We start from the raw sequence: 24,298 nt of genomic DNA on the forward strand, positions 1-24,298 counted from the left end.
TCACCAAATCAATGGTCGTAGTTTAATGCCTTCAGGCGGCAACGCTCAGGCTCTCTTCCAAGGAAATGTCCTTTAGGCAGCCTTCCGCCTTCGCAATTGAGCGATTTGGAGGAGATTATCCCTTTCCTCGCTTTCAGTGGTATCAAAAGGATCTTCCCACAACTTTTGGAGAATCTGTTCCTTTCGGAACCCATTGACTTCACACAGATGACCCCTTATCCTGAGCCAATCATTCTCCAAAATTTTCAGACTTAAAACTTCTTCCTGATCAAGATCAGTTCCTAAGTAGAAAACACAATGTGGCCGCTCCTTAATCATACTTAAGATTGATCCTTCTGGAGTCCCAATGGAATGGCATTCTGTAGGGTCATGTAAGGTATAGAGGATGTTCCATTTTGTACACCCGGACAGTTGTTCGAACCATTGAGTTCAGGTTTGATATTTGAGGAGAAATTTCATCGCGTTCGACTGATAAGACGTGAACTTGGGAGACGATTCTTCCATTCCCATGTAGACTAGCAATTGCTGAACCCGGAAGCTGAATGCCACCTTGTATCTCTTACATAAGTATGAAAGGAAGCAGAGGGCTTTGGTTGACAATCGATAGAGGTTCCTTATCCAGAAGATGTTGAAGAATGGATATTCCAGACGAATGGGTATCCTTTGGAGATCGTCATCTCCGTGATGGAAAATAGTGATTTCCTGAAACACCTTGAGGTAATCTTCACTTCTGGCTCGCAAGATTCCATGCATAATTTGTTCCTCGAGATGAATGGGTAATTGACCGATTCGAAGCTGCAAATCCATCAAAATTTCTTCTGACCCTACTGCTTCGAATGGAAGGGACCGAATTCTTGGCCCACAAATTTCCTTATATTGGTCATCAGTAGGTTCTTCTTCCGTTTCAGACACTTCGCTGGGTAGTTCACCTCTTCTTCTTCCCCACTACTATCAATGGGGTGAATTCCTTTTGTCGGATCACAGTATGGATCACTGGTATTGACATTACAGACCCAATTTTCCTATTCTTCCATCATTCTTGGTGGACCGGCATAGGGGAAATCATCTGAGTATAACATAGGATCTTGGGGCGGATTCCCAAAGAAATCCTTGGTTAATGCCAGGTTCAGCCAAGCCATGTTCCTCAGCTCATGAAACATTCTCTGAAGTGCATCTTCTTCTGCAGGTAATTCTATCTTTTCAACTTATTCTGCCAAATGGCCACACACCAAGTTCAGGAAGCTGGAAGTTGCTTCATACATAATGTTGTGGGTCGTGGATATTAGCTCAAGGATGTCTTACACTTGATGGAAGACACTCATGCCCCATCTATCAAAGTCTTCTTCTTTAATGAACCATGCTCTTCCCAGATTTTTGGGGGACCTTTCTCCCTCATTGCTGCTACTTTCCTCATTTCCGGTAGGTATGGGTTGGATGAGATCAGTTGGGTCTATTCTGTCATTGTCTGCTCCAATACTATTTATTATAGTTTCAAAGGAGAACTCATCTTCAAAACGTGACTCAAAGTCCTCTTCTTCATTGTCGTCAGTACTTCCTCCCACCTGAATAAGGAAAGTGTCTCAAGAGAGAGTCTCACCAATGGCCAGCGCAGATACGGCTTGGATCAAGTTTGGTATGACCTCTTCAATGATTTTCATATTATCTTCAGGTGGCTCTCCCCTAATGGGTTGAATGTGAACAGTCGGATTAGCGCATTCTTCTTCATCTTCTGAGTTTTCCACATACGCCATATGGCTGATCTCATAATCGGTGAACCCAAACTTTCTCAATTGCACAGTAGGCCCGAGGCTGTCTAACCCATTCTCTAGGTATTCTAGCTTCATCGTGTGATGGTCGGAGGCTATTCCCTTCCCTCGATCACATCACTGTCCACCTTCTCTGAATTTTCCATTGCAGTTGGTTCTTGCACAATAGACACACACCATCATCCTTTTTGCTCTTCTCTTCCGAGCGTATCAGCTACGATCGCGAAAAGGTGTTGGCTAAGTTTCAATCATTTCTTTTCTGTACACGTCTCTTAGGAAATTGCTGATATTGGTTCTGACTTCTACTAGGAGGTTCATCTGCCACATGAGAAGCACTTTGTCCCTCTAAATTCTTTTTAACTCCTTCAAGGGATCCCCTACGGGCTGAATTAGAGTGGTTGGGTCCAAACCCGTTATCCCTTCTTCCAAGGCATTTATAAATTCCATGGATGATCTTAGGGAGTCAAGTTCATTTTCATTAAGTGACCCCTTTAGGGTGGCGAATTCTTCCAGTATCTCACGCCACTGGGGGTAAAGATACTCATGATATACTCCATGCAGATTTTCCAGGATTATCCCCACTTGCTCTTCCTCCATTAGGCGAGGTTGCATCTGGTTTGCTTCTTCATAGAATCTTTTAACGAAGTTGGAGAATCCTTTATTCGGCCTTTGCCTTAGAGCCTCTAACTCCTTTCTTTTCTTCTCATTTTCCTTGGTTTGGGCTATTAGGATAGCCCTGTAGATTCGAGAATCCATCAACTTCCTCCCTTGTCTTGTAGGTTGGATCATGAATGTTGGGTCTTCACAAGGAACATCCTCTTGCAACATATTAACCCCATGGTTTGGCAAAGGGTTAGTAGTTACATTGGGCTATTGTTCCACTTTCAATGCTATCTTCCCTACGCCGATCAGGTCTTGTATGGCATGCTTAAGGTGTATGCATCAGTCGATCTGGTGACCTTTCTGATTATGATAGTAGCAATGTAACTCTGGCTTGTATCCTGGAGGTGGATTAGCCAAATCTACATGTCTCAGTGGTACAACATCTAGCATCCATTCCCTCTTAAGCTTGAAGAAGAGGCGAGTAGGAGTCATATTGCCAAAAGTGAACTACCTACGAGAGGCTGACTATTCTGCTTGGATAACCAATGGTGCAGTGGCCGTCGACGGAATCTTCTTCTCAGTGTACTAACCAGTGGTGTCAGCATTCACTTCGGGACCCTTCCCCCTTCCTACTTTGTTGTTCTTGTTATGGTAAGATCCAGAGGCCTTCTTAGTCGAAGCCTGGGCTTGCTTTCCCTTGAAGAGCTTGTCTTCAATTTGCTTCCCTGTAGCTTTAAGTGCTTCAAAGGTTTTGATGTGCTGACAGTAGAGGCAGTCATGGTACTCCCCATGTAAGTTCTCTAGAATCATTTCCACTTGCTCTGCTTCATTTGGACGTTTCCACATACTAGATGCCTTCTCGCGGAACCTCTTAATGAAACTGAAAAATCCTTCGTCGGCTCCTTGCCTCAAGGTTTCCAACTCACGCCGAGTAATATCTACCTTAGTGTTGTAAGAATACTGCTTGGTGAACTCCTTTACCACTGCTGACCAGGTTTGAGTTTGAGTTTGGTCTAATTAAGTGAGCCACCTCAGAGCTGATCCAGTCAATGAATAAAGGAAGGCTTGACCCTGTTCTGATTCATTCGGACGATTCCACATCTTGGACGCCTTTTCACGAAACCTCATGATGAAGTTAGAAAATCCCTCGTCATCTCCTTGCCTCAGGGTTTCCAACTCACATCGGGTGATGTCCACTTCGGTGTTGTAAGAGTACTGTTGGGCGAATGCCTTCACAATTGCCGACCAAGTTTGAGTCTGAGTTTGGTCCAATTTGGTCAGCCACCTCAAAGTTGATCCTATCAACGAGGAATGCCTATCCCATTTGATTTTCTGTGAGATTCCACGACTTGGATACTGTAATAAAAATCTTCAAGTGAGCTCGGGGATCTCCTGTCTCGTCGAACTTGTCAAGCTTCCATTTGAAATCTTCAGGTATTCTTTCTCCAGCGAAGCAAACCATGTCTTCTTTTGGTTTCTCAATAGCCTTTCCTTTCATTGCCACTTCAAGCTTCTCAACTTTCACCCTCACCTGCTTCTCCCTTTCCATTTCTGGTGGGTCCTGGTGAGCATTGATGGCTATATCCTCTTCTTCTACTATTATCCTGGGGTGTGTCCTAGACATCATTGGGATCACCCTTGGCTCTCTGGGAGTTGGTGCATTATCTACTCGAGATTGACCTTGCATTGACTGGGCCAACTGCATAACTAGCTGCTTCATCTCTGTAATGTCCCTCTACATGCTAACCATTTCTTGACTCAGTGCTTCTTGTAAAGAATTGGCCTTTGGCGGATCCATGCTACTCGTAACAGGGGGTGACCTTATTGGACTTTGTGTTGGGGGACTAGAAGTCAAGGGAGGTGAACCAAAATTTTCAACTAGCTTAGAAGGTGAGAACTGGTAGAGAATGGCCCAGTTCAATCGACCACCACGATGTTTTCACACGGGTAACGAGGATTTTCTTTGTCGCGGAATTGTGCCTTGCAAAGGTAAAAGGGGGCCAATTTAGGACTCAAGTGATTCATTTTTTATCTTGTTTTAATATTTTATATATTTTTTGGTTTACAAATAAATATATACATGCATATATATATATATATATATACAAATAAAGTGAAAATTTGCTTTCAGTCTCCTAACTCTATTTTACTCGGATAGTCGATGAAAAGGTTTGTATCTACATTCAAGACTGCTTGGAATAACCCTTGTGATCTTATGATGTGATGCAAGCTTGCATAGATCCTTCATCGTTTAATAGTTATTGGAGGTCAAATTTGAATTATCACAAGGAGATCTAATCGAGGAATTCTCAATGACCTAACTTTTCCTAATACAGAGCACCTCTCATCAGAATTGTATTATTGTCGCATTATTTAGACAGTGTATCCTTTTCCAAGGGACAACCGAGACTACATTTTTTGATAGGCTGATCTAAACGGATATGTGACGTGCATCGAGGAAGATTCGAGGGACATTCGAGTGACATCAAGGGATAAATAGAATTCTTCCCCTGATCGGTATTTTGCATTAAGAGAAAGTATGCTGATGGGATTTTCACTTTCGACCTCGAAAAGCTACAAGGTTAGTTTGTGGCGTATCCTAGTCATATATGGTCTAATTTCCTACATGATGCATGCAATAGATAGGCTGATAGGACAAAACAAGGTCACCCTTGACAGGACCGATATACCTATCGCTCGTCATAGCGAATTACGGGTAAGTGGTTCTTTTGATACACCTGGGGAATAGATCACACGATCTCAGAGTAATCAAACTAGTGCCTTTTTTGAGTAGCGGAGTACCCCACGACACACTAGCGAATACCCTTGTCAGTGATTCTAGACCCGTACAGTAAATATCAAGGGTTGTGGCTTCAATCGCGAACTACCCATAACTACACATAGGGTTCAGCGACTAACCACGGGGCTATATTGCCATGAAGTGTTGTGTGTGCAAGATAGTGGTGCAGGAAGCGGGTATCATTCGATCTCGAGTACTTATTATGATGTGCCCCACCTTCCCGGGGGTAGATGCATAATAGGGAGTAACCTCGTCGTTTGATTTCACTTTGAACATAATGCATGAAGTTGTTAGTACAATAAAAGGAGTTATCCAAACATGTTTCAATCAATCAATGCAGAAGGGAGAAAATTCTTGTGTTCAACGCTAGCATCTAGTATTGAAAGCTTGACCAAATATTCCCCAGCGCAGTCGCCATTGTGAGGATACGTTCCCCAGTGCTTGGTGTAGCACGGAGGGTTTTTAATTGCTCCTCTTTTTGGAGGGAGAGAAGGAATGCGTCTTCTCAGAAGTATGGTGTTAATTTAATAGGGGATAGGGGTCATACAATAAAATGAAATGGAATCGCCACCTAGGATTAGGGCCTAGGACCCATTGGTGTAGCCCTAGAAGGGCTATGAGACTTCGGTTGGTCTGGTCAGAGATTCGGGGTAAGTGGTCAGGTTACGAGAGTGGGAAGGTGTTAGACGCCCACCTCATCCGGATAAACCGGTCTTTCTACTAGATGTTTGTTTTCGAATATTCTCCCTTAATTAATGTCCTATTCCCACATGAATGGCTAAATAATGATGCACAAACTATTTAATTAAATTAAACTATGTTACACTAACTACTGTACACTACACGAGAGTACCTAAAAGGACTACATTGTACTGAACTTAAAAGTTAATGTAAGAAATGTATACATGTATGCTTTAAATAAATGCAATTATGTAAAATGGACGGTGTTCCCCAGTTCCAGTGGAGGCAAAAGATTGACTTTGTCCCTTCGTCGGACAGAGTAATGACTTGCAGGTGTCGAATCTTACGATCTTAGACAAAATAACGGTGTTCCAAGGCTTTGGAAACTAGAGGCTCAAAGGCCGGACAAAGTAGCTACGCCACGGAAGGTTTCCCAGATTTGGGCAAGAAAGGGTCGAGGAAGCCTGACTCGGATAGCCCAGATTTCGGACAGAGGGACAAGGCTCGAAGGCTCGAAATTGGATTGGGAAAGAACCTTGAAACAAGGAAAAACTGGAAAATTGGAGCTCTGGGGGTGCTCCCTCTCCCACAAACTTCGATTGTTCAAATGAGGGGTGGGGGTAACCCCCTTTTATAGGCAAATATTGGGTTTGGCGGCGCTGTGGCTAAGCAAAAATGAGGGACAATCCAGATTTTGGGCATCCACGAGGTCGCACGACAGGGTTGCGGGCAGGACTGCAGCACATGCGCACGTGGCACTGCATGGCATCGCACAGTAGGGCACTGCCTTATGGGGCCACGATCGTGATGCCACCGGATGGGGTTACGTGGGCCATCTGGAATTGTTTGGGGGGTTCGCACACACGATGTACGCTTTACGGGACGGGAGGAGATGTATTGTGTTTTGTTTTCGAGGGCATTGCCATTCTTCTGCGTCCAATTGTCGTCATCGCTGGGGGGGTGACAAAATTCAGCGTCTACACTCATTTGAAGACAAAGCACTTAATAGAGCATTCGAAGCTTTGAGTTGTACTCATACACCTTCATCTATTTCTCATCTGTAATTATTGTAGTTGAGGGCATGAACTCTATTCTTTCCATCAGCCAGACTTGATAACCTTGAGACATCAGATAGTGATCCATTCTATTCTTTCATCCTAGATAGTTTGTCCCATCAAAATAAAGAATTTTGCTATTCCTTCTTCTGTCACTGTGCTCTACCATTAAAAACCTTTCAGCCAGATCCCTAGACGGTTAGGTCTTCTTTCAAGTAACCTTGCTCTAATATCACTTGAAATTCCCAGGCACTGAGTGGGGAGGGGTGAATCAGTGCACTCCAAAAATTACTTCACAGAGCACTCAAACGACTTCTACACTTTATTGGAAAATTAAATCACAAGCACATTCACTCCTCTTCCCAACAACATAAACACAACAAGGAAAGGAGTCTACTAAATGTGCTCACCCATCCTGCGAACAAAGAATACTTCTATGCACAAAGAGATAACCAAATGACACAAAAGATTTACGTGGTTCGACAGTGTGCCTACATCCACAGAGTGCCCTCACTCACTAGCCTAATCTCACTAACTTTTTACTAAAGTACCCTCACTGGGATTTCCAGATTGCCTCTCACTTAGGTCTTATCAGATGTCTATATGTTTTTATACTCCTCAAACACAAGAGTAATTACAAACAAAAAAAATAAGGTTTATATCACACCCAACAATTCTCCCCTATCAGTTGTGGCAATTCATCAAACAATTAACATGCTCACAATGACATACAAATAATCCCCATCTCAAACATACTCAATGTGACTCAAAAACACTCTTCTAAACAAAGTATCAAATACATTGAGAACAACAGAGATTCAATACCTCACTTGGGCTTTGCCAAGTGCATTCCACCACTTCCGATGGCTTAGAACATCAACGTGCAATCTCCAATGCGAACTCAATGCAAAATCAAGGTATAATCAAGTACATTCATGCTTTTGCCATGGATATGTTCTTAGGAGCCGTCAAACCATTCAATAGAGAGTACTAATGCGTAGCTCTCAAAAAATTAAGTGAAAAGCATATCTCGTTCGCCCAAAACCGAGTTCCACAGCCTTTGGAAAGCCCTAAAGAAGACCAGCCTATGAAAAGGCATTAAAAGGGATCCTTTAAGACTTCTACATACCAGCGGCACATGGACAAAACATGTATTATTACACTTGTAATAATAGCCGCACAATCGCCATCAGTTATCAAGATTAAATCACTGCCATGGATCAAGATTTCAGATCCACCAATCTGATCTTCTAGTGACACAACACATTATCACTACTTAAAGTCTCTAATAACGCATGTGCAAAAATCAGAACAACTGATATAGAATATTTGATCTTCGCCATTGATTGTTAACCAGATCAACCAATAAGGATCATTAGATAACGGCGAACGAGATATGCAGTTGTGAAAGATATTATCTCTAGGATCTCCTTCTAAAGTATTTCTTTCCTATTTGGGTTTATTATCACATGTACAATTTCCATTGTGAAACGTTAGGGTTATCGACCCTTGCCTCTTCTATATATATTTGACTATCAATAAAGATTCACTAAGAATTCTCAGTAATAATATGGTATCATCCGCCGCTACTCCTGCGAGTTAGCAATCCTGGTTTGGCTCTCTTCTCCGTTCTTCTTCCACTATGGGCGACATAACAGCCACTACTGGCATGCCCTTTCCACAAGCTCACCATTAAATCTCCATCAAGTTTATTACCAAGAATTACCTGTTCTGGTAGACCCAAGTCGAGCTATTTCTGGTTGCTCATAACTTATTTGGACACCTTGATGGATCTCTTCCTCGTCCCATTGATGCTACCGCTGCTGCTACTTGGAATTGCAACGATGCAATGATCCGCAGTCTCTTGATTACCTCAATTTCCGAGGAGGTCTTTCCCCTAATTCTCGGTAAGAAATTGAGTAAGGAGATTTAGGATACCCTATCCACCGATCTCTCCTTGCATTCAGAGAGCCATTTAATGTCGTTGTCCATGGCCATTCAGGGCATCACTCAACAACAGGATGAGCCGATTTCTACATTCCTCACTCATGCCAAAGCAATTGCCACTAAACTTATTGTCGATGGCCAGCCTCTTCGTCCAAGCACCTTCAATCTCCATGTTTATAGCGGTTTGAAACCAGATTTTCAAGGCATGGTTTATTCTTTGCTCACTCGTCCAGATGCAATTTCTCATTATGAACTTCAAGCTATGCTCCTTAGCCATGAGTTCCTTCATGGATCAGCCTTTAGCAAACTTTCAATCACAGAGTCTTCTCCATCGGTTGCTTCGCCCACTGCAAATATTGTTCAGTGCGGCTCCTCCTCTTCCTCTGATTCAGGATTTGCTATGCAATCCAAAGGCCCCACCCACCGTAGGGGTGGTCGCGGTCGTGGTCGTGGCCGTGGCCAAGGCTATGGGGGCCATCCATCATCCCTGGGGACCATGCCATGGTGCACCGTTTGCCATCGGCTTTACCACACTACTGCCCAATGTCATTACAAAGATCAACCACACTTCTTTCATCACCCTACCTCATCACCTGACCCTGCACCTCCCACTTACCGTCCCTACCCTACCCTTGCCCCACCCACTGCCTACTATGCCAATCCCCCTTTACTTCCTATCCCACCGCCTTCCACTGCCCTCACATGGTATCTGGACACTGGTGCCTCTCACCATGTTACTCAGGATCTGAATTCTTTTTCGTCCTATGATAGTTACCATGGCCCTAATGAGCTCCATGTCGGCAACAGTAAGGGACTTTCAATTTCCTATGTTGGTACTGCTACATATCCCTCCAACTCTGAATCTCTTTCTTTCATTTATCAAATATTTTACATGTTCCTTCTATCTCCAAAAACCTTCTTTCAGTTCAAAAATTTTGTCAAGATAATTCTGTTTATTTTGAATTTCATTAGTCTCACTTTTTTGTCAAGGACCAGGTAACCAAGAAAATCTTGCTTTCCGGATTGAGTAGCAATGGTCTCTACACCGTCTCTTTTGACCCGGCTTCTTTTCCATCTACTAATACTGCTGAAAGGACATCCTTGGACGTTTGGCACTCCTGCCTTGGTCATCCACAGGAGTGTCTCTTACGCTTTATGCTTGGCTACAATGCTCTTCCTTGTCATTCTACTCATTTATCTAATTTGTGTAATGCTTGTCAACTTGGCAAAGCTAGTCGTCTCTCTTTAGGACTTTCTTCTTCTCGTAGTTTGTTTCTGTTGGATTTGATATATAGTGATGTTTGGGGGCCATCCCCTACTCTTTCTAGTGACGGCTACTGTTATTTTGTAATTTTTGTGGATGACTGCACTAAATATATTTGGTTTTTTTTGCTCCATCGTAAATCTAATGTGTTCTTTATTTTTCGTACTTTTCAATTAATGGTTGAACGCCTTTTCACTAGAAAAATTTGGGTTGTACAAACGGATTGGGAGGTGAGTTTTGCACTCTCCCCATCTTTTTCTCCTCTGTTGGCATCTCTCATTGCCTCTCTTACCCTCACACTCATGAGCAGCAAAGGTCGGTTGAGCGTCGCCATTGCTACATTGTTGAAACAGGATTGTCTTTACTTGCCCATGGCCATGTTCCTCAATAATTTTGCCACTTTGCCTTTGAAATTGCAGTTTTTCTCATTAACCGCATGCCTTCCTGTGTGTCGGATCACATCTCTCCCTTGCAGTTAGTCCATCACAAGGCCTCGGATTACTCATTTCTTCGGGTTTTTGGTTGCCTGTGCTACCCTTATATTTGTCCCTACAATCGTCACAAAATTGATTTTCGGTCCACACCCTGTGTTTTTCTTGGTTACAGTCCTCTACATACTGGTTATCGTTGCTTTGATCTTCATTCAAAGAAGTTTTGGATCGCTCGTCATGTTCGCTTTGATGAGCACAACTTCCCTTCTCACTCTCTTTCTCATCCTTCCTCTCCCTCTTCTCCTCCTTCCCCTTCCCCTTGGGCTTCCTTTCCATGTGCGGTACCACGCCCTATTGCACCCCCCTTACTCGCACCTACCCATGATCCCCCCACCACCTTTGTCGTCCCCTCCCCCCACCATTACCTCCACACAACCCCCATCACCATCCCCTACTCCACCTGACTCCCCTCCCTCTCCTCCACCTACCCGTACTCACTCCATTCAGGAGCTGTACGTTGCCCCCCACCCGGTCCCTCCATGACTCTACGTCCCTGGCCTACTCGGTCCCATGCTTTGTCTACTAACTTCCCCCCCCCCCACACCCTTGAGCCCCCTTATTTTTTGCAGGCTTCCAAGATCCCTGAGTGGCGCACTGTCATGGCTGAGGAGTTCAATGCCTTAATAAAAAATGGGACGTGGTCCTTGGTCCCTCGTTCCTCTGCTATGAATCTTGTGGGTTGCAAATGGGTATGTCACCTCAAACGTAAGGCAAATGGTTCTTTTGAAAGGTACAAAGCTCAATTGGTTGCTAAGGGTTTTCATCAGCCTGGAGTTGATTATTAGGAAACATTCAGTCCTGTTGTCAAACCAACCACCGTCCATTCCATTCTTTCACTTGCAGTCTCTTATGGCTGGCCGGGTCGCTAACTTAATGTACACAACGCCTTTTTGCATGGCATTCTGTATGAGGACGTGTTTAAGGTCTAGCCACATGGTTTTATTGATGCCACACGTCCTGATCATGTTTGTAAGCTTCATCGCTCCTTATACGGGCTAAAACAGGCCCCTCGTGCTTGGTTTCACTAGCTCTCTCACTATCTTATTCAGCTTGGTTTTCGGTCTTCGCAAACCGATCCTTCATTATTTATTTTTCAGGATGCAAGTCATACTATATATGTGCTTATCTATGTGGATGACAAATTGGTCAGTAGCAACTCAGCTACTCGGGTAAGCTCTCTTCTTGAGCGTTTGTCCTCGGAGTTTGCCATCAAGGATCTTGGGCCATTATCTTTTATTTTTTGGGTGTTGAAGCTACTTACAACTCTAAGGGGCTGCTTCTATCCCAATCTTGGTATGTGGCTGATTTACTAAATCGTGCAGGAATGCAGGATTGCAAACCTTGCTCCACTCCAATGGCATTGTCTTCACCTACTTCCGATGCAGGGGGTGCCCCCTTCTTCGATGCTACAAAATATCATTCTGTTGTGGGTGCTCTCCAATATATTACCCTTACACGACCTGACGTGGCCTTTGCCGTCAATCATGTCTGTCAGTACATGCACTCTCCCACCGAGCATTATTGGTCCTTAGTAAAATGCATCCTCACGATATTTAAAGGCCACTCATCATCATGGTCTTCTCATTAGTCGTTCCAAGGATCTCACTCCTCAGACCTATTCCGATATAGATTGGGCTGGTAGTAGTGAAGATCTCAAGTCTACAGGCGCTTATACAATTTTTCTTGGCCCGAATCTCATTTCTTGGAATTCATGCAAACAACGGACTGTTGCTCGCTCTTCTACACAGTTTGAATATAAGGCCCTGGCCGATGCTGCTGCTGAATTGGTTTGGTTAGAGTCGTTATTTATTGAGTTGGGTGTCACTCTCCCTGGTCCACCAGATCTCTGGTGTGATAACATTGGGGCGACCTATTTATCTGCAAACCCTGTGTTCCATGCTAGTACCAAGCATGTCGAGATCGATTTTCACTTTATTCGGGATCGGGTTACCAAACGCCAGCTCTCTGTTCAGTTTATTTCCACCACCGATCAACTAGCTGATGTACTAACCAAACCGCTATCCATGGCATGGTTCCAATTCTTACAGGACAAGCTGCAGATTCAGTTCCTCGATTCTCCATCTTGAGGGGGTGTATTGACGTATATAGAGTCCCATGTAAATGGAAACTCTATATATATATATATATATATTTGACTATCAATAAAGATTCACTAAGCATTCTCAGTGCTAATAAAGGGTTACTTGGGATCCATTACTTGCTCCACTACGCATACCTTTAGGGAAGCTAACTGTGTGGAATATATCTTGGCCAAGAAAGCAGCGTCTGAGAGTTGGGTAAAATCTTGGGAGGAAGTTCCAGATTTTATTATGGAAGAAACTCTTTGGGATATTCAACGAGACCGCGCTTCAGGTTTTCTAGTTAATTTTCTTTCCCCTGCTGAAGGCTATGACGATGGTGGCCCCTTAGGTCAGAGACCTTTTTTGTGTTGTATTGGTTTGGGCATGGTTAGACATTCTTCTTGTACAGTTTTTTCATATTATCATATCTTTTGTTGATCTTCAACTTAGAAAAACAGGAAGGCTCTTGTGATTGTGTTTGCCGGGTATGCCTTGACGTTAATTTTGTATACTTTCTCTCGTTTTTTTGTTTTCTTTTTTCTTTTTAAATACAATATGGTCTTGTAGAGAAAAAAAAAACTAGTTTGAGTTATTAAGATAACCCAAAAAATTTAGAAATAGAAATAAAAATAAGGAATTTTTCTAAACTAGCTAACTAGTACACGACACTATATTAAACGTACGTACCTAAAATAAAAAACTAAACTAGAAAATCAGGCTGCAAACTTACGAATTCTTTTCGTTTTTTAAAAAAGGAATAGAAAATCATTGATCCAACCATATCAATAAAACATATACTAAATGATAAATCACCCCCTAAAAAAAATAAAAATAGTCAAACAGTATTTAATTACATTCCGTTCAGACATTTTCTTGAACCTGAATTGCATATCTGTTATGTAATTCTGCATGCATGACTACTTCCCCTCTCAAGGGTTTTTACTTACATCAGATTTCACACTTCAGACTTCCTTCAAGTGGGTGATTAATTGGTATGAGTGAAACAAGAGAGTACTACTGTACGGACGGAACATGGGTTTTGGTTGGTTGGTGAGTTTGAGTTGAGAGTAATGAGTAGTGATCAGTGCTGGGTTGGCTGGTGGGTATGGGAATAAAGTGGAGTGGAGAAGCCAGAAGGGAACGAAGGCCGACGTAGAGTATGACGAGAAGACCATCGTCACTGTCAATCATCATACTCTACTATATATATCCCTTCGCTACAAAACAAACCTCCTCAGTGCCCCAACTCCATGTTTGCACTTTGCATTACAAAAAACCCCAAACAGAATCCGAAGCAATCACTCCCCCCAAATTCCTATGTTAGGTTTTGATCTAAGGTTGCTCTTCGCACGAAAAAGATCCCACTCTTTTTCTCGCTAACAACAAATCAAATTCCCCCCACACACACACACTCTCTCTCTCTCTCTCTCTTCACAACCCAAGCTTAACAAGCGAGAAGCGAGAAGACCCACCAACCATAGCCCATCATCTCTCTCTGTCCCTCGTGTCGTGATGGAAATAGATAAACACAATAAACAAGAGAAAATAAAAGAAAAAAGGAAGGAAGAAGTGGAATCTACGTAAGTTAAAGCGACCTGTGTTCAAGAATGCTGACATTTGTTCTTTGCCTCTTCATACTCCCAGCAGAAGAATCATCACCAGTTGTTCTCTCCATGACCGCTTTCAATCCTTCTTTAATTGAGCTAATGGAGTAGTGTTGCTGCTGTTGCTCATTAATATTATTATTATTATTATTATTATTATTATTATTATTTGAGTCATCGTCTCCAGTGATGAACAACACGTTCTTCACTCGTCCACCTAGTGTTGTAATCTCGGCTTTCAGAGTTCGTAACTTGAGTGCTTTTAAGGTCTTGATAAGATCAGGCAAGAGATCAGGCCTGTCTTCACAGCACAATGAAGCTTTGATTATCAACTTCCCTTCCTCTTCTGATGCATCGACGCTGAGTTCATCTATCTCAGTTGGCACCGGACTTGCTTCTTCGATCTGAGATGTCTGCCGTTTCAGTTCTTTAACATGTTGGATCACTTCTGCTAGCAATGAGGCTTTGTCCGTCTATAAACAAAAAAACAACCAACAAAACCCAACCATCAAAATACAGCAAATAAAACCAAAGTTTTAAAAGTGTGAGTTTTGTATTTGAACTTTCTCTGATTGGTATTTCAGATGGAATTTAAGAGTTTAAAGTGCGGCGGCACGTTCTTTAGTTACTGACATCGATGCTGGTTAGTCTCACTCTTCACCGGCAAGAAATTTCTATGGAAGCTTTTTAGTGGCTCTATGGTTTCCTCTTTAACATACCAACTGAGCAATTTTGACGCTTATTTTTCCTTCCTCGGAACTACCAAACTATTTCAGAGAAGACCCAAAAGAACTAAAACAAGAGAAATGCAAGTAAAGAGGTTTAAAAACACCAGAAAAGAAAAGAAAAAAATAGTCAGTCAGGGAAAATCTATAGAAATCTTTGTATGAAAACGTTCAAGAATGTAGGCGTTAGGAAGCATGGATTCGTTTTGTGTTGCGTGTGTGTGGATGGGTGTGGGTGTGTAAAAAATGTTGTCTTTGATCTTTGGATTACCAATAACTTACTTTAGTGGTGTTGGGTAGCAAGCTGCGTAATTTAGCAAGATGGTTGTTGATTCTCTCTCTTCTTCTTCGCTCAGCCTCGCTATGACTCTTAGAAGCTGCAAGTGCCTTTGCGTCTATGATCTCCTGTGCTGTCATCTTACCAAACTCAGCTTGAAACCCGAATTCAGAGGAGGTTTGATGAAGACTAACAGGGCTGCCATGTGGGTCTGATAGGATCCGGAGATTATCAGATGATGGAACTTCATAAGCAAACTGATGAGTTGAAGCTCTTCTGTTGAATAAACCACCGAAGGATGATGGAGGAGGAGGTGGTGGTGGACTAAAGAACGAGTCATGGTCTCGGACTGAGTTAGTGGAGATAGAAACTGGGTTGAACGTGTGAACCGGAGGGAGAGACCATTGAAATATGGGAGAGACATCAGGGAAAACTAAACCTCCTCTACTCCCTCCTCCATACCCATCACTAATGAATTGTTGCTGTTGTTGCTGTCGAAGAAGTAGTTGTTCTTGGTAGTTATGGATGTTGAAACCCTGAGAACCCTCTCCTCGATCCTCTTCTTTCTTGGCATACATCTCTCTTCTCTATCTATAATCTATACTTACCTTTCTATGTATAAAAAACCGGAAAAGGCTCAGCTCTTGAGATCAAACTGCAAAACTGGGGTTTTTTTTTTTTTTTTTTTCAATCTTCTTCTTACCTGAAAGGAGAATGGAAAACTTGGTTTTAGACTCACTGGACAAAGAGATCAAAAAAGTTAAAAGGAGTTATGAACCATGAAAAAGGAAAAATAGGTGAAGAAGAGAGAAAGTAAGACAGACTTTGCCTCAGATGTGATGTTGTGGCCTTGTGGGAGAGAAGGGAAAGGAGTGGAAGGGTGTCGTGATCCTCTCTCTTTCTCTCTCTCTCTCTCTCTCTCGCTATGTATATATAGTCGTCCCCTATGGTACTCCTCCAAACAAAAAAAATAGAAAAAGAAAAGCCAAGCTACTTCTTTCTGCCTCACTTTCTATTGTTGGGTTCTTTGGTGTGATCCTCTTTTATCCCCCTCTTCTACGCTTTCCTTTTCTTTAGTGTTTATTCTCTTTTCTGTTCCTTTCTTCTGTGCTCTGAGCAACCCACCTCTCTCTCTCTCTCTCTCTCTCTCTCTCTCTCTCTCTCTCTATATATATATATATATACATGTCTATCTCGAAGCCTGTACAATCTATGATGACTAAGTAGTATTATGTAAGACTAGTGTGGGTGTGGAGTCTCCTTTCCTTTAGTCATACGCCATTAATTCTCTCTTTCTAAGTTGTTTCCAATCCATGGCATGGATAACTCTTCGAGTTGGTCAGCTCGATCAGCTGTGTTGTTCTTTGTTATTGTCACCCTCTTTTAATAATGGGATTTCGTTAATAAAAATTAAAATTGGCGTTAGTCTTGCTTTGTAATTGGTGAAAAGTAAATAATTACTTACCAAAAAAGAAAAGTGAATAATTACACAGTGCGAGTGCTGGTGCGGTTGGGCCAGCGGCAGCCGAAGCTGCAGTAAATCAACACAAGGCCAAGGGAACACAAACATAAAACACAGTAAACACACAACACACCGATTTTCGACCGACCAAAGGCCCAGACCAAGACCCAGACCCAGACCCAGACACAGGGATAATAATGATAAAAGGCTACAACTCCCTTACTTATTACCAAACAAAAAAAAAATTACTCCCTTCCTTACTTTTACCACCTCGGTCAAGCCCCCACGTTCTTCCACAAACACACACACACTCACTAGAACCATCACCAGGCACCAGCACCTCAACCCCCCCCCCCCCTCGCTATTTCCACGCCACCCTTTTCTGCTTCCCCAGAACCACGTAATCATTGTGTCTTGAAACGCACTCTTTCCATCTCTCCTCGTTCTCTCTCTCTCTCTCCCCCCAGCTCTCCACATTCCTCGATTTCAGCCACTCAATTTCATGCTATTTATTGGTCTTTCTGAAACCTTTTTTGAAAAAATTAAAAAGATTCTTCAAAACTTGGCCAAAAAAAAGAGGGCAAATTTTGTTTACTCATATCTCATTTCTATAGGATTTTGGAATTCTGGTAAAAAAAAAAAGTTTCTAGAGTTTGGAATCTTTAGACAATAATTGAAAAATCTGATTTTCTTATTCGACTCATCTTTTAGAAAAACCTGATGACTCGATCTTGTCAAACCCGATCAAGACGAGTCACATTTTTTCAATTTTAAAATACAATAAATATGCATGAATTAGTAGAATATAAAAAAAACATTGAAAAAAAATGAGAAAAAACCAAATAAAATAATGAATCACATATCAATGCTAATTGTGTTTTAATTATTGAACAAGAGAAGGGAGTCGAAGAGTTGAAGCTTTCCTACTGTTTTAGAATAAGGATTTACTATTTTACTCCACTCAAATTCAAGTGAACCAGTTTTATGGGTTTTTAAAAAATGACCTTGTGGAGTGTGTCATGACTCGGGTAAAAATACTGAGTCTTATTTGACTCTGACGATTTGTAACCCAAGTCTATAAGACTCTTGATCAGGTTTTCCAAAATTTTGGAATCGACATCCTCTACTTCCGCCTGCCCCTACTTCCATGTGCCCTACACACAATGAGGCGCACAAAGACCGTCTTACCCCCGCCCGGGCAAGGTGCTCAGGCAGGGGCTAAGGCAGTCTTTGCGCGCCCCATTGTGTGTAGGGCGCACACGGAAGTAGGGGCAGGCGGAAGTAGAGGATCCGGACTCAAAATTTTGTCTAGACTCAGGTTAGTCCTAGTCAAAACCCAGTTTTCCAACTATGACTTTGGACACTAGAAAACTGAAAATCTCTAAGAAATTTTTTTTTTTTTTGCAAAATATATCAACAAAATTACTCATTCCCACATTCCTTAGAATCGCATGAATTATGATCTCATATTAAAAAAAGGCGTACCTATGTCAGTGAACGAAGCTCCCGCCATTGCGGGGTTGGGGAGGGTCATAAGATACGCAGTTTTACTCCTGTTTTTACAAAGAGGTTATTTTCAGACTCGAAACCGTGACCACTTGATCACAATTGACTAACCTTTACCATTGCACTAAGACCCGCTCTCGAATTATGTTCTCATATTGATCTACTTAATATGTCTTTCTTCATCAATACGTATATGCCCATGGTTTATTTCTTGCTTTTTGACATTTGACTGTAACGGAAGAACAACAAAATCATCAATGCCCAGAAGTCCGGCCGCAACCCTTTCTTGTTCCAACATAGTCCTTTTAGAGTTTTCAAATGGGTTTTTACATATATGGCCGAACGAACTTGAGTATCTACTGGATAGAATATGCATTGGACTTTGAATGACACTCCTCCTTAGCTGGAATAAGTGGGGAAGTTTGACACGAATCCAATAGGTGCTTCATATACAGTTTTATAGGGCCAAATATATATCAAAACAATCGAATCATGATTGTTTGTATTGCCCTAATAATATTTCTTTGGATGGTGGAAAAAAAAAGAATGTTCAAATGAAGCTCCACTGGGAAGAATAAAATCCACTGAAGAAACGGCTTAATATCATAGGACCATTAATTCCATCTACTGTATACAGGAGATAGCTAGCTAGTCTTCGCTGAGTCTTAAACTCCGGAGGATTGGAATGTGACACACCCATTACTAATTTACTAAATAAACCTGGAAACATTAATAGATCTCATCAGTGCATTCAACAGTTCTATTGTCTCATCTTGGGCTCCTCTTTATGCTATTGGGCCAGTCAATGTGATCTCTCTCTCTCTCTCTCTCTCTCTCGTATGGGAGCTTAGACAAAGGGTTTGAACCTTTTGGTGGTACACACACGCATGGCTGCATTGGTCCCCATTCTTTTCATGTATCCTCTTTTTCACAGACTTTTTTTTTTTTTTTTAATTAATCTTCTAATTCAAAGATATGATGATGGTACCACCACCACTACCAACGAGAGGGCTTAGAGAGTGAGGTTTTAATGACATAAGCTCTACGGTATCATGACGTATGTGCGCCGAGCATTATTAATTAGTGCCCACACCCCATCTCCTTGCTTAGGGATTAATCTTCCCACCACTATCCTCCTGTACGACCCACAATCCATTTGGTTTTTCGATGTTTCAACTCACACTTTCTAAGTTCCATAAGTTCTTATTTTAAGGGGGAAACTGAGCTTCTTTCCATTTTTATAATGGTTCAAGCCTAAGGAGAGGGGATCACTAAAATAAAATGATATATATATATATATATATATATATACTCATTCCATTCAATGAAGATTATAACGGGCCATAGGATCCACAAAAATGTGATCAACTATCCAATGGGCCACAGAAGCAAAGGCAGAATAGATGAATCTAATCACCTCATCATCAACAAAATCTTTTACTCATTGTCCAAAATCAAAGACTGATCGGATGCTTAGACTGCTACTACATTTTATAATTCTTTCAAAACATTTGTTATATTCTTTGCATGTGATCCCATCAGCTGAATGGCCCCATGAACATTCACAATCACATATTTATTGCTGATATTGTAAAGAACCTCTCAAACCATTTGCAGTATGTATGGTTAGTAGTAACTTAGAAGGATTCCTCCGAATTAAACAAATGTTTATATGCTTCTAGCTTTACACATTCACTAGAATTCTAGTCTTTCCCATTAACAGTTCTTAAGCATTCTACGATTTTTTAGTTATTTTTAGAATATAGAATCATGATTCATAAGTACCCTTCGGCATATGCTCGTTAGACTTCACGTTACTTCTTGCTTTCCCTCCCCCCATTCATTATGGGTTCCTCAAATCATTTTTTTAGCTAGGATTCCTCGATAGCCTTGTATATGAGTCCTCATTCACAAGTTCTAGACAATGCTACCTTGGATTCTCTACACGATGGTACTCTCTCACTATGGTCTTTCTAGAGTTGGGATTAGAATTCAAGGCTTCAAAACTTTCCTTGGAAAATTTGTGAAAGTTTTCCTTCACCGCGTGGTGAAGGATCACCACATCATCCTAGGGTTCACAAACCCCTATAGGGTTTTAGTATGTTCTCATAATACCCTTCTGCGCACATCTGAAGGCCTACGGTGAATGAAAACTCATATATTCCTCTTACACGGGCATGATGAACACAAATATATCTTTATCTATGTCACGCCCCCATTCCAACAAGGAATAAAGTACAAATAAAGGGGTGACTAGGATAACACACGTCGTCCTACCTCTACCAGGATCACAAATACAGTGTCCCAACCACAGTCTTAAACCAATATTAAATTACACAATAATATCAGAGTGTGGGGAAAAAGGAATATTACATTCCAAGATCAGAATAAAATGGAAGTGTTAGTACAGTAGCTACAGTATGTTCAATCGACTAAATAATACTTCATAGTTTAATAGTTATCCGACTGACCATCATATAACTACTCAAAAATATAATGTAATACAGACAAGAGTTAAAAGCGGGCACAAAGCCCCAATAGAATCAAAAGATGGAACATATCCCCACATCAGCATGGCCCGTAGGCACAATCGTCGTAAGGATATCCATCGCCGTGTTCCTCTGACACAGCTTCTGGCTCCTCGGTGCCAATACCATCGTAGTCAGCAGACTGGACCTCGAGACCAACCAAGTAACCATCATCTGCATCAAAGTCTAAAAGAAGGTGCACACATGGGGTTAACTCCACTGAGGTAGTGAGGGGATGGGGAATGCACATACACGTAAATCACACATAGTCCATGATGAATGTAGATGTTAACAGATTTTTCACCTAGCATACAATCTAAGTCCAGGTATATGCTACTATGACAACTCGAGAGTCACTATAAGTCACTTATCTTATCGCCATAGTGAAACCTCAATTATCACCTGGGGGCTAACACCGGTCGAAGTCACCAAAATCATCCAGTGGCAGACCCCGATGATCAGGAGTCATCCTTGAGCTAGCCTCTATCCCCCACCGACAAGGGGCCCTGACCACCCAACACCTAAACCCCTATTGGTAAGGGTCGTAGAATAGGGAATATGATCCTAACCATAGTTATACTACATGCAATTCCTATCATTTCAAGAGATATCCTAGGTGTATCAACTTCCCATTCCATCTAACACCCGGGTACCAACACGACACGGCACATACATGCCAAAATGACAAGCAATCAAAGTTTATAACAGTTATGGGGTTCCGGTATCGGCACACCCAACATATTAACCTGATACAATAATGAAGTAAAACACATAACCACATTCATATCAATTCACAATCAAGATAAATAACGCAAATATGCAATATGCTTATTTATGATACAAGTACCATGATAAATGTATGTTTAATAATAAGCAAGCCCAAATAGTCACCCAAAACCCACTCACCAAAGATTCGCGTAATATTTGAGTGTTTAGAAGAGGTTTTCAGATGCACATCCCCGAACAAATTAGACTGCCTAGGGATGCGTGAGATAAGTGTTAAAAAAGTGTAGGTGGGCCCCAAAAGAAGTTCCCACAGACTGTCATTCAGGACAGCACAAAAGACCTCGAACAGATTTTCGAACGGAGGCTCTCTCAGTGGATTCGTTCGTGAATCCGTTCTCAGGAAATAAGGACCCGAGAGTAAAGAATGAAAATGGGTTGAATAGATTTTCGAACGGAGACAGGACCTTGGGTCCTTTGGTGAATCCGTTCAGGCCAAAGTTCAGTTTTCAAACCATTAAAGGCTGAATGGATTTTCGAACGGAGGGCCGATACTTGGGTACGTTCGTGAATCTGTTCGAACCAGAATACGAATTCCTTAAGTTGATCCGTTCTCAAGTGCTCTCAGTTGAACCTGAGCAGTTGGATGCTGATATGACCTATGAGGAATAGTCGACGGAGATACTAGACAGAAAGGAGCATAATCTTCGTAATCGCACGGTCGCATTCGTTAAGGTTCGGTGGGGAAACTGCCCAACAGAGGAAGCCTCATGGGAACGCGAGGAAGAAATGCGAGATAAATATCCTCAACTCTTCAAGCTACTGGGTAAGTCAATTTCAAGGACGAAATTTTTATAAGGTGGGGAGAAATTTTAAACCTGCCCCAGACTGACTGGAACTTTGCTTGAAGGACATGAGCTTGAGACCAATCACCCAAGCACACTGTGATGTGTCACCACTATGGGTGAATTCAGTGGAGAACCTCCAAGGATGTCATCCATCATACCTGTGAGAAGATGGGTTGTAGACCCATGCAGCTGCTCAGCCCACAGCCTGATGTACAGCTCCAACTCCAGGTAATCTCTCTCTCTCTGACAAATACATGGGGGGCATGCCCATTCAGATGTTTATTTTGTCTTGGAAAAGGTGTTGGTGAAGTGCCCAAGTGGAAGCCTCAACCCTTGTGCAAGGCCAAGGCAAATACATCAGAGATCTATTCTCTGGGCGATTGACCCAAATGCCTAGTGAAACGCCCAGAGTGTCTGAAAACTCTTATTTTTTATTCCAAACAAATGAGAACAATGCACATAGCCTATGGACACCCCCTAGAGGTAGATGGGAATTTTAGAAACCATTATCCACCCCTGGAACCTAGTGGACCCCACCTATGCAGCTGAAATGAGCCAGAATGCACTTAAAAATGCATTTTTGGAAGAGGGACAGCATGGCCAAACAGGCCCTATGGCTATAAGAACTATAAATAGGAGGGCCAGCCTCTCTATTTTGTTTTACTGCTCCTACAGTAAAGAGAAAGAAAGAAAGAAAGAGAAGGAGAAGGAAGAAGAAGTGAAGGGAAGAGGATTAAGGAAGGAAGAAGAGAGTAAGGGATTGGACTTGGAATTGGATCAAACATCTCCACAAGTTTGAAGGTAACATGATCTAACTCATAACACTGTTGTTCACCTAAGGTTGCACCTACTTCTTGTGTCTATAGGTTGAGTCTCTAGCTAGTAATGCTAGGAACTTCACTTAGGTGCCGAGAGGAGCTCTGGGTCATGCATGCATGTGCATTGCATGCAAGATCTAGCCATTCAAAATAAGATTCAAAGCTATTACTGTGTAGGAAATGGATGTCAGTCTCTGAGATGAGCTGAACTGCAGAGTTGCACCCTGATCATGCAGTATAGGCATGGATCTTTGAATGCCAATGAATTTCTTCATGTCTGAGCTTAAAACCAGATTTGTTGTAGGAAAATACAGGTGATCCATGCCTTGCATGCAGCCAAAACTGAATACAAAGCCTGAGCATAGCCATGACAGGCCATTCTCTATGATGTCAGAACCCAACCCAGCTCCTAATGGATAACCAGACCTTGGATCCATTAAAACTAGTCAATCCAGCTTCATTTTAGGATCATAATCCTCCTAGGAACATCCCTGATCGAAATCTTGGCCACACCAGTAGCCAAATCCAAGTTTTGAAGCCAAAACTCGTGTTAACAGGCACTGGGCATTTGGGTCAAACGCCCAATGGTGCTATTCGGGCTTAGACTTGTTTCCAGCCTTTTGGACCTTCACCAACAAGTCTAAAATAGCATGGAGAGAATGATAATGACTTGAAAACCCTACCCCATTGGTCCTTGCTGTCATCCACACCTTGGATGCTCAAGTGGGCCCCACAGAGCCAAGAACCCACACACAAACCTAGCCTAATATAGGTTGAGAACCCTGGTACTGATTTATGGGATTGGTAGGGCCATGCCTAGGAAAACCTTGTTGTAAAATACTTGAGAGGTAACCCCTGCATCTTTGGATGATGCACTAGGAGTTTGACCCGAAAGCCCAGTGCAAGACCCAGAGAATTGTAAATGACACTTATGTGTTCAAAGTTGAGTCCGGCTAAACCTAGACCAACCCTAGGACATTCATATACTTCTGAACTTTGTTTGACATACTTTAATGATCCGATTAACTTAGGTTTTGACCTCGAGCTCGAGGTGCAGTGTCAGATATCGGCCGGGACCGAGCTGACTGCTGAGCAAGCGGGACTAGTACAAGGTGAGTA

General features: G+C 42.1%; 1 protein-coding gene across 2 annotated transcripts; it reads right to left on the bottom strand.

The window, feature by feature from the left end:
* Positions 1–14,203: 14,203 nt before the first annotated feature.
* LOC122641523 (transcription factor bHLH30-like) lies at positions 14,204–15,902 on the bottom strand. Of its 2 annotated transcripts, XM_043834793.1 has the most exons (3): positions 15,300–15,902; positions 14,453–14,765; positions 14,204–14,413 (listed from the first exon to the last, which is right to left on the bottom strand). In XM_043834793.1, exons 1-3 carry the CDS (start codon positions 15,870–15,872, stop codon positions 14,274–14,276), a joined length of 1,026 nt encoding a protein of 341 aa, XP_043690728.1. In that variant the 5' UTR covers positions 15,873–15,902; the 3' UTR covers positions 14,204–14,273. The 2 variants fall into 2 exon arrangements, with proteins under 2 accessions (XP_043690728.1, XP_043690720.1); XM_043834785.1 differs by having other exon boundaries at positions 14,204–14,765.
* Between the last annotated feature and the right edge of the window lie 8,396 nt (positions 15,903–24,298).

This window comes from Telopea speciosissima, chromosome 1, assembly GCF_018873765.1.
Source record: "Telopea speciosissima isolate NSW1024214 ecotype Mountain lineage chromosome 1, Tspe_v1, whole genome shotgun sequence".
NCBI classification, from domain to species: Eukaryota; Viridiplantae; Streptophyta; class Magnoliopsida; order Proteales; family Proteaceae; genus Telopea; species Telopea speciosissima.

What these genes read in the sequence shown, in the direction of transcription:
- LOC122641523 (XM_043834785.1), bottom strand. Translation starts at nt 15,872, where the DNA reads ATGTATGCCAAGAAAGAAGAGGATCGAGGAGAGGGTTCTCAGGGTTTC. An exon ending in TGCTACCCAACACCACTAAA is followed by an intron (nt 14,766 to 15,299) that starts GTAAGTTATTGG and finishes TTTTGTTTATAG; the next exon opens with ACGGACAAAGCCTCATTGCT.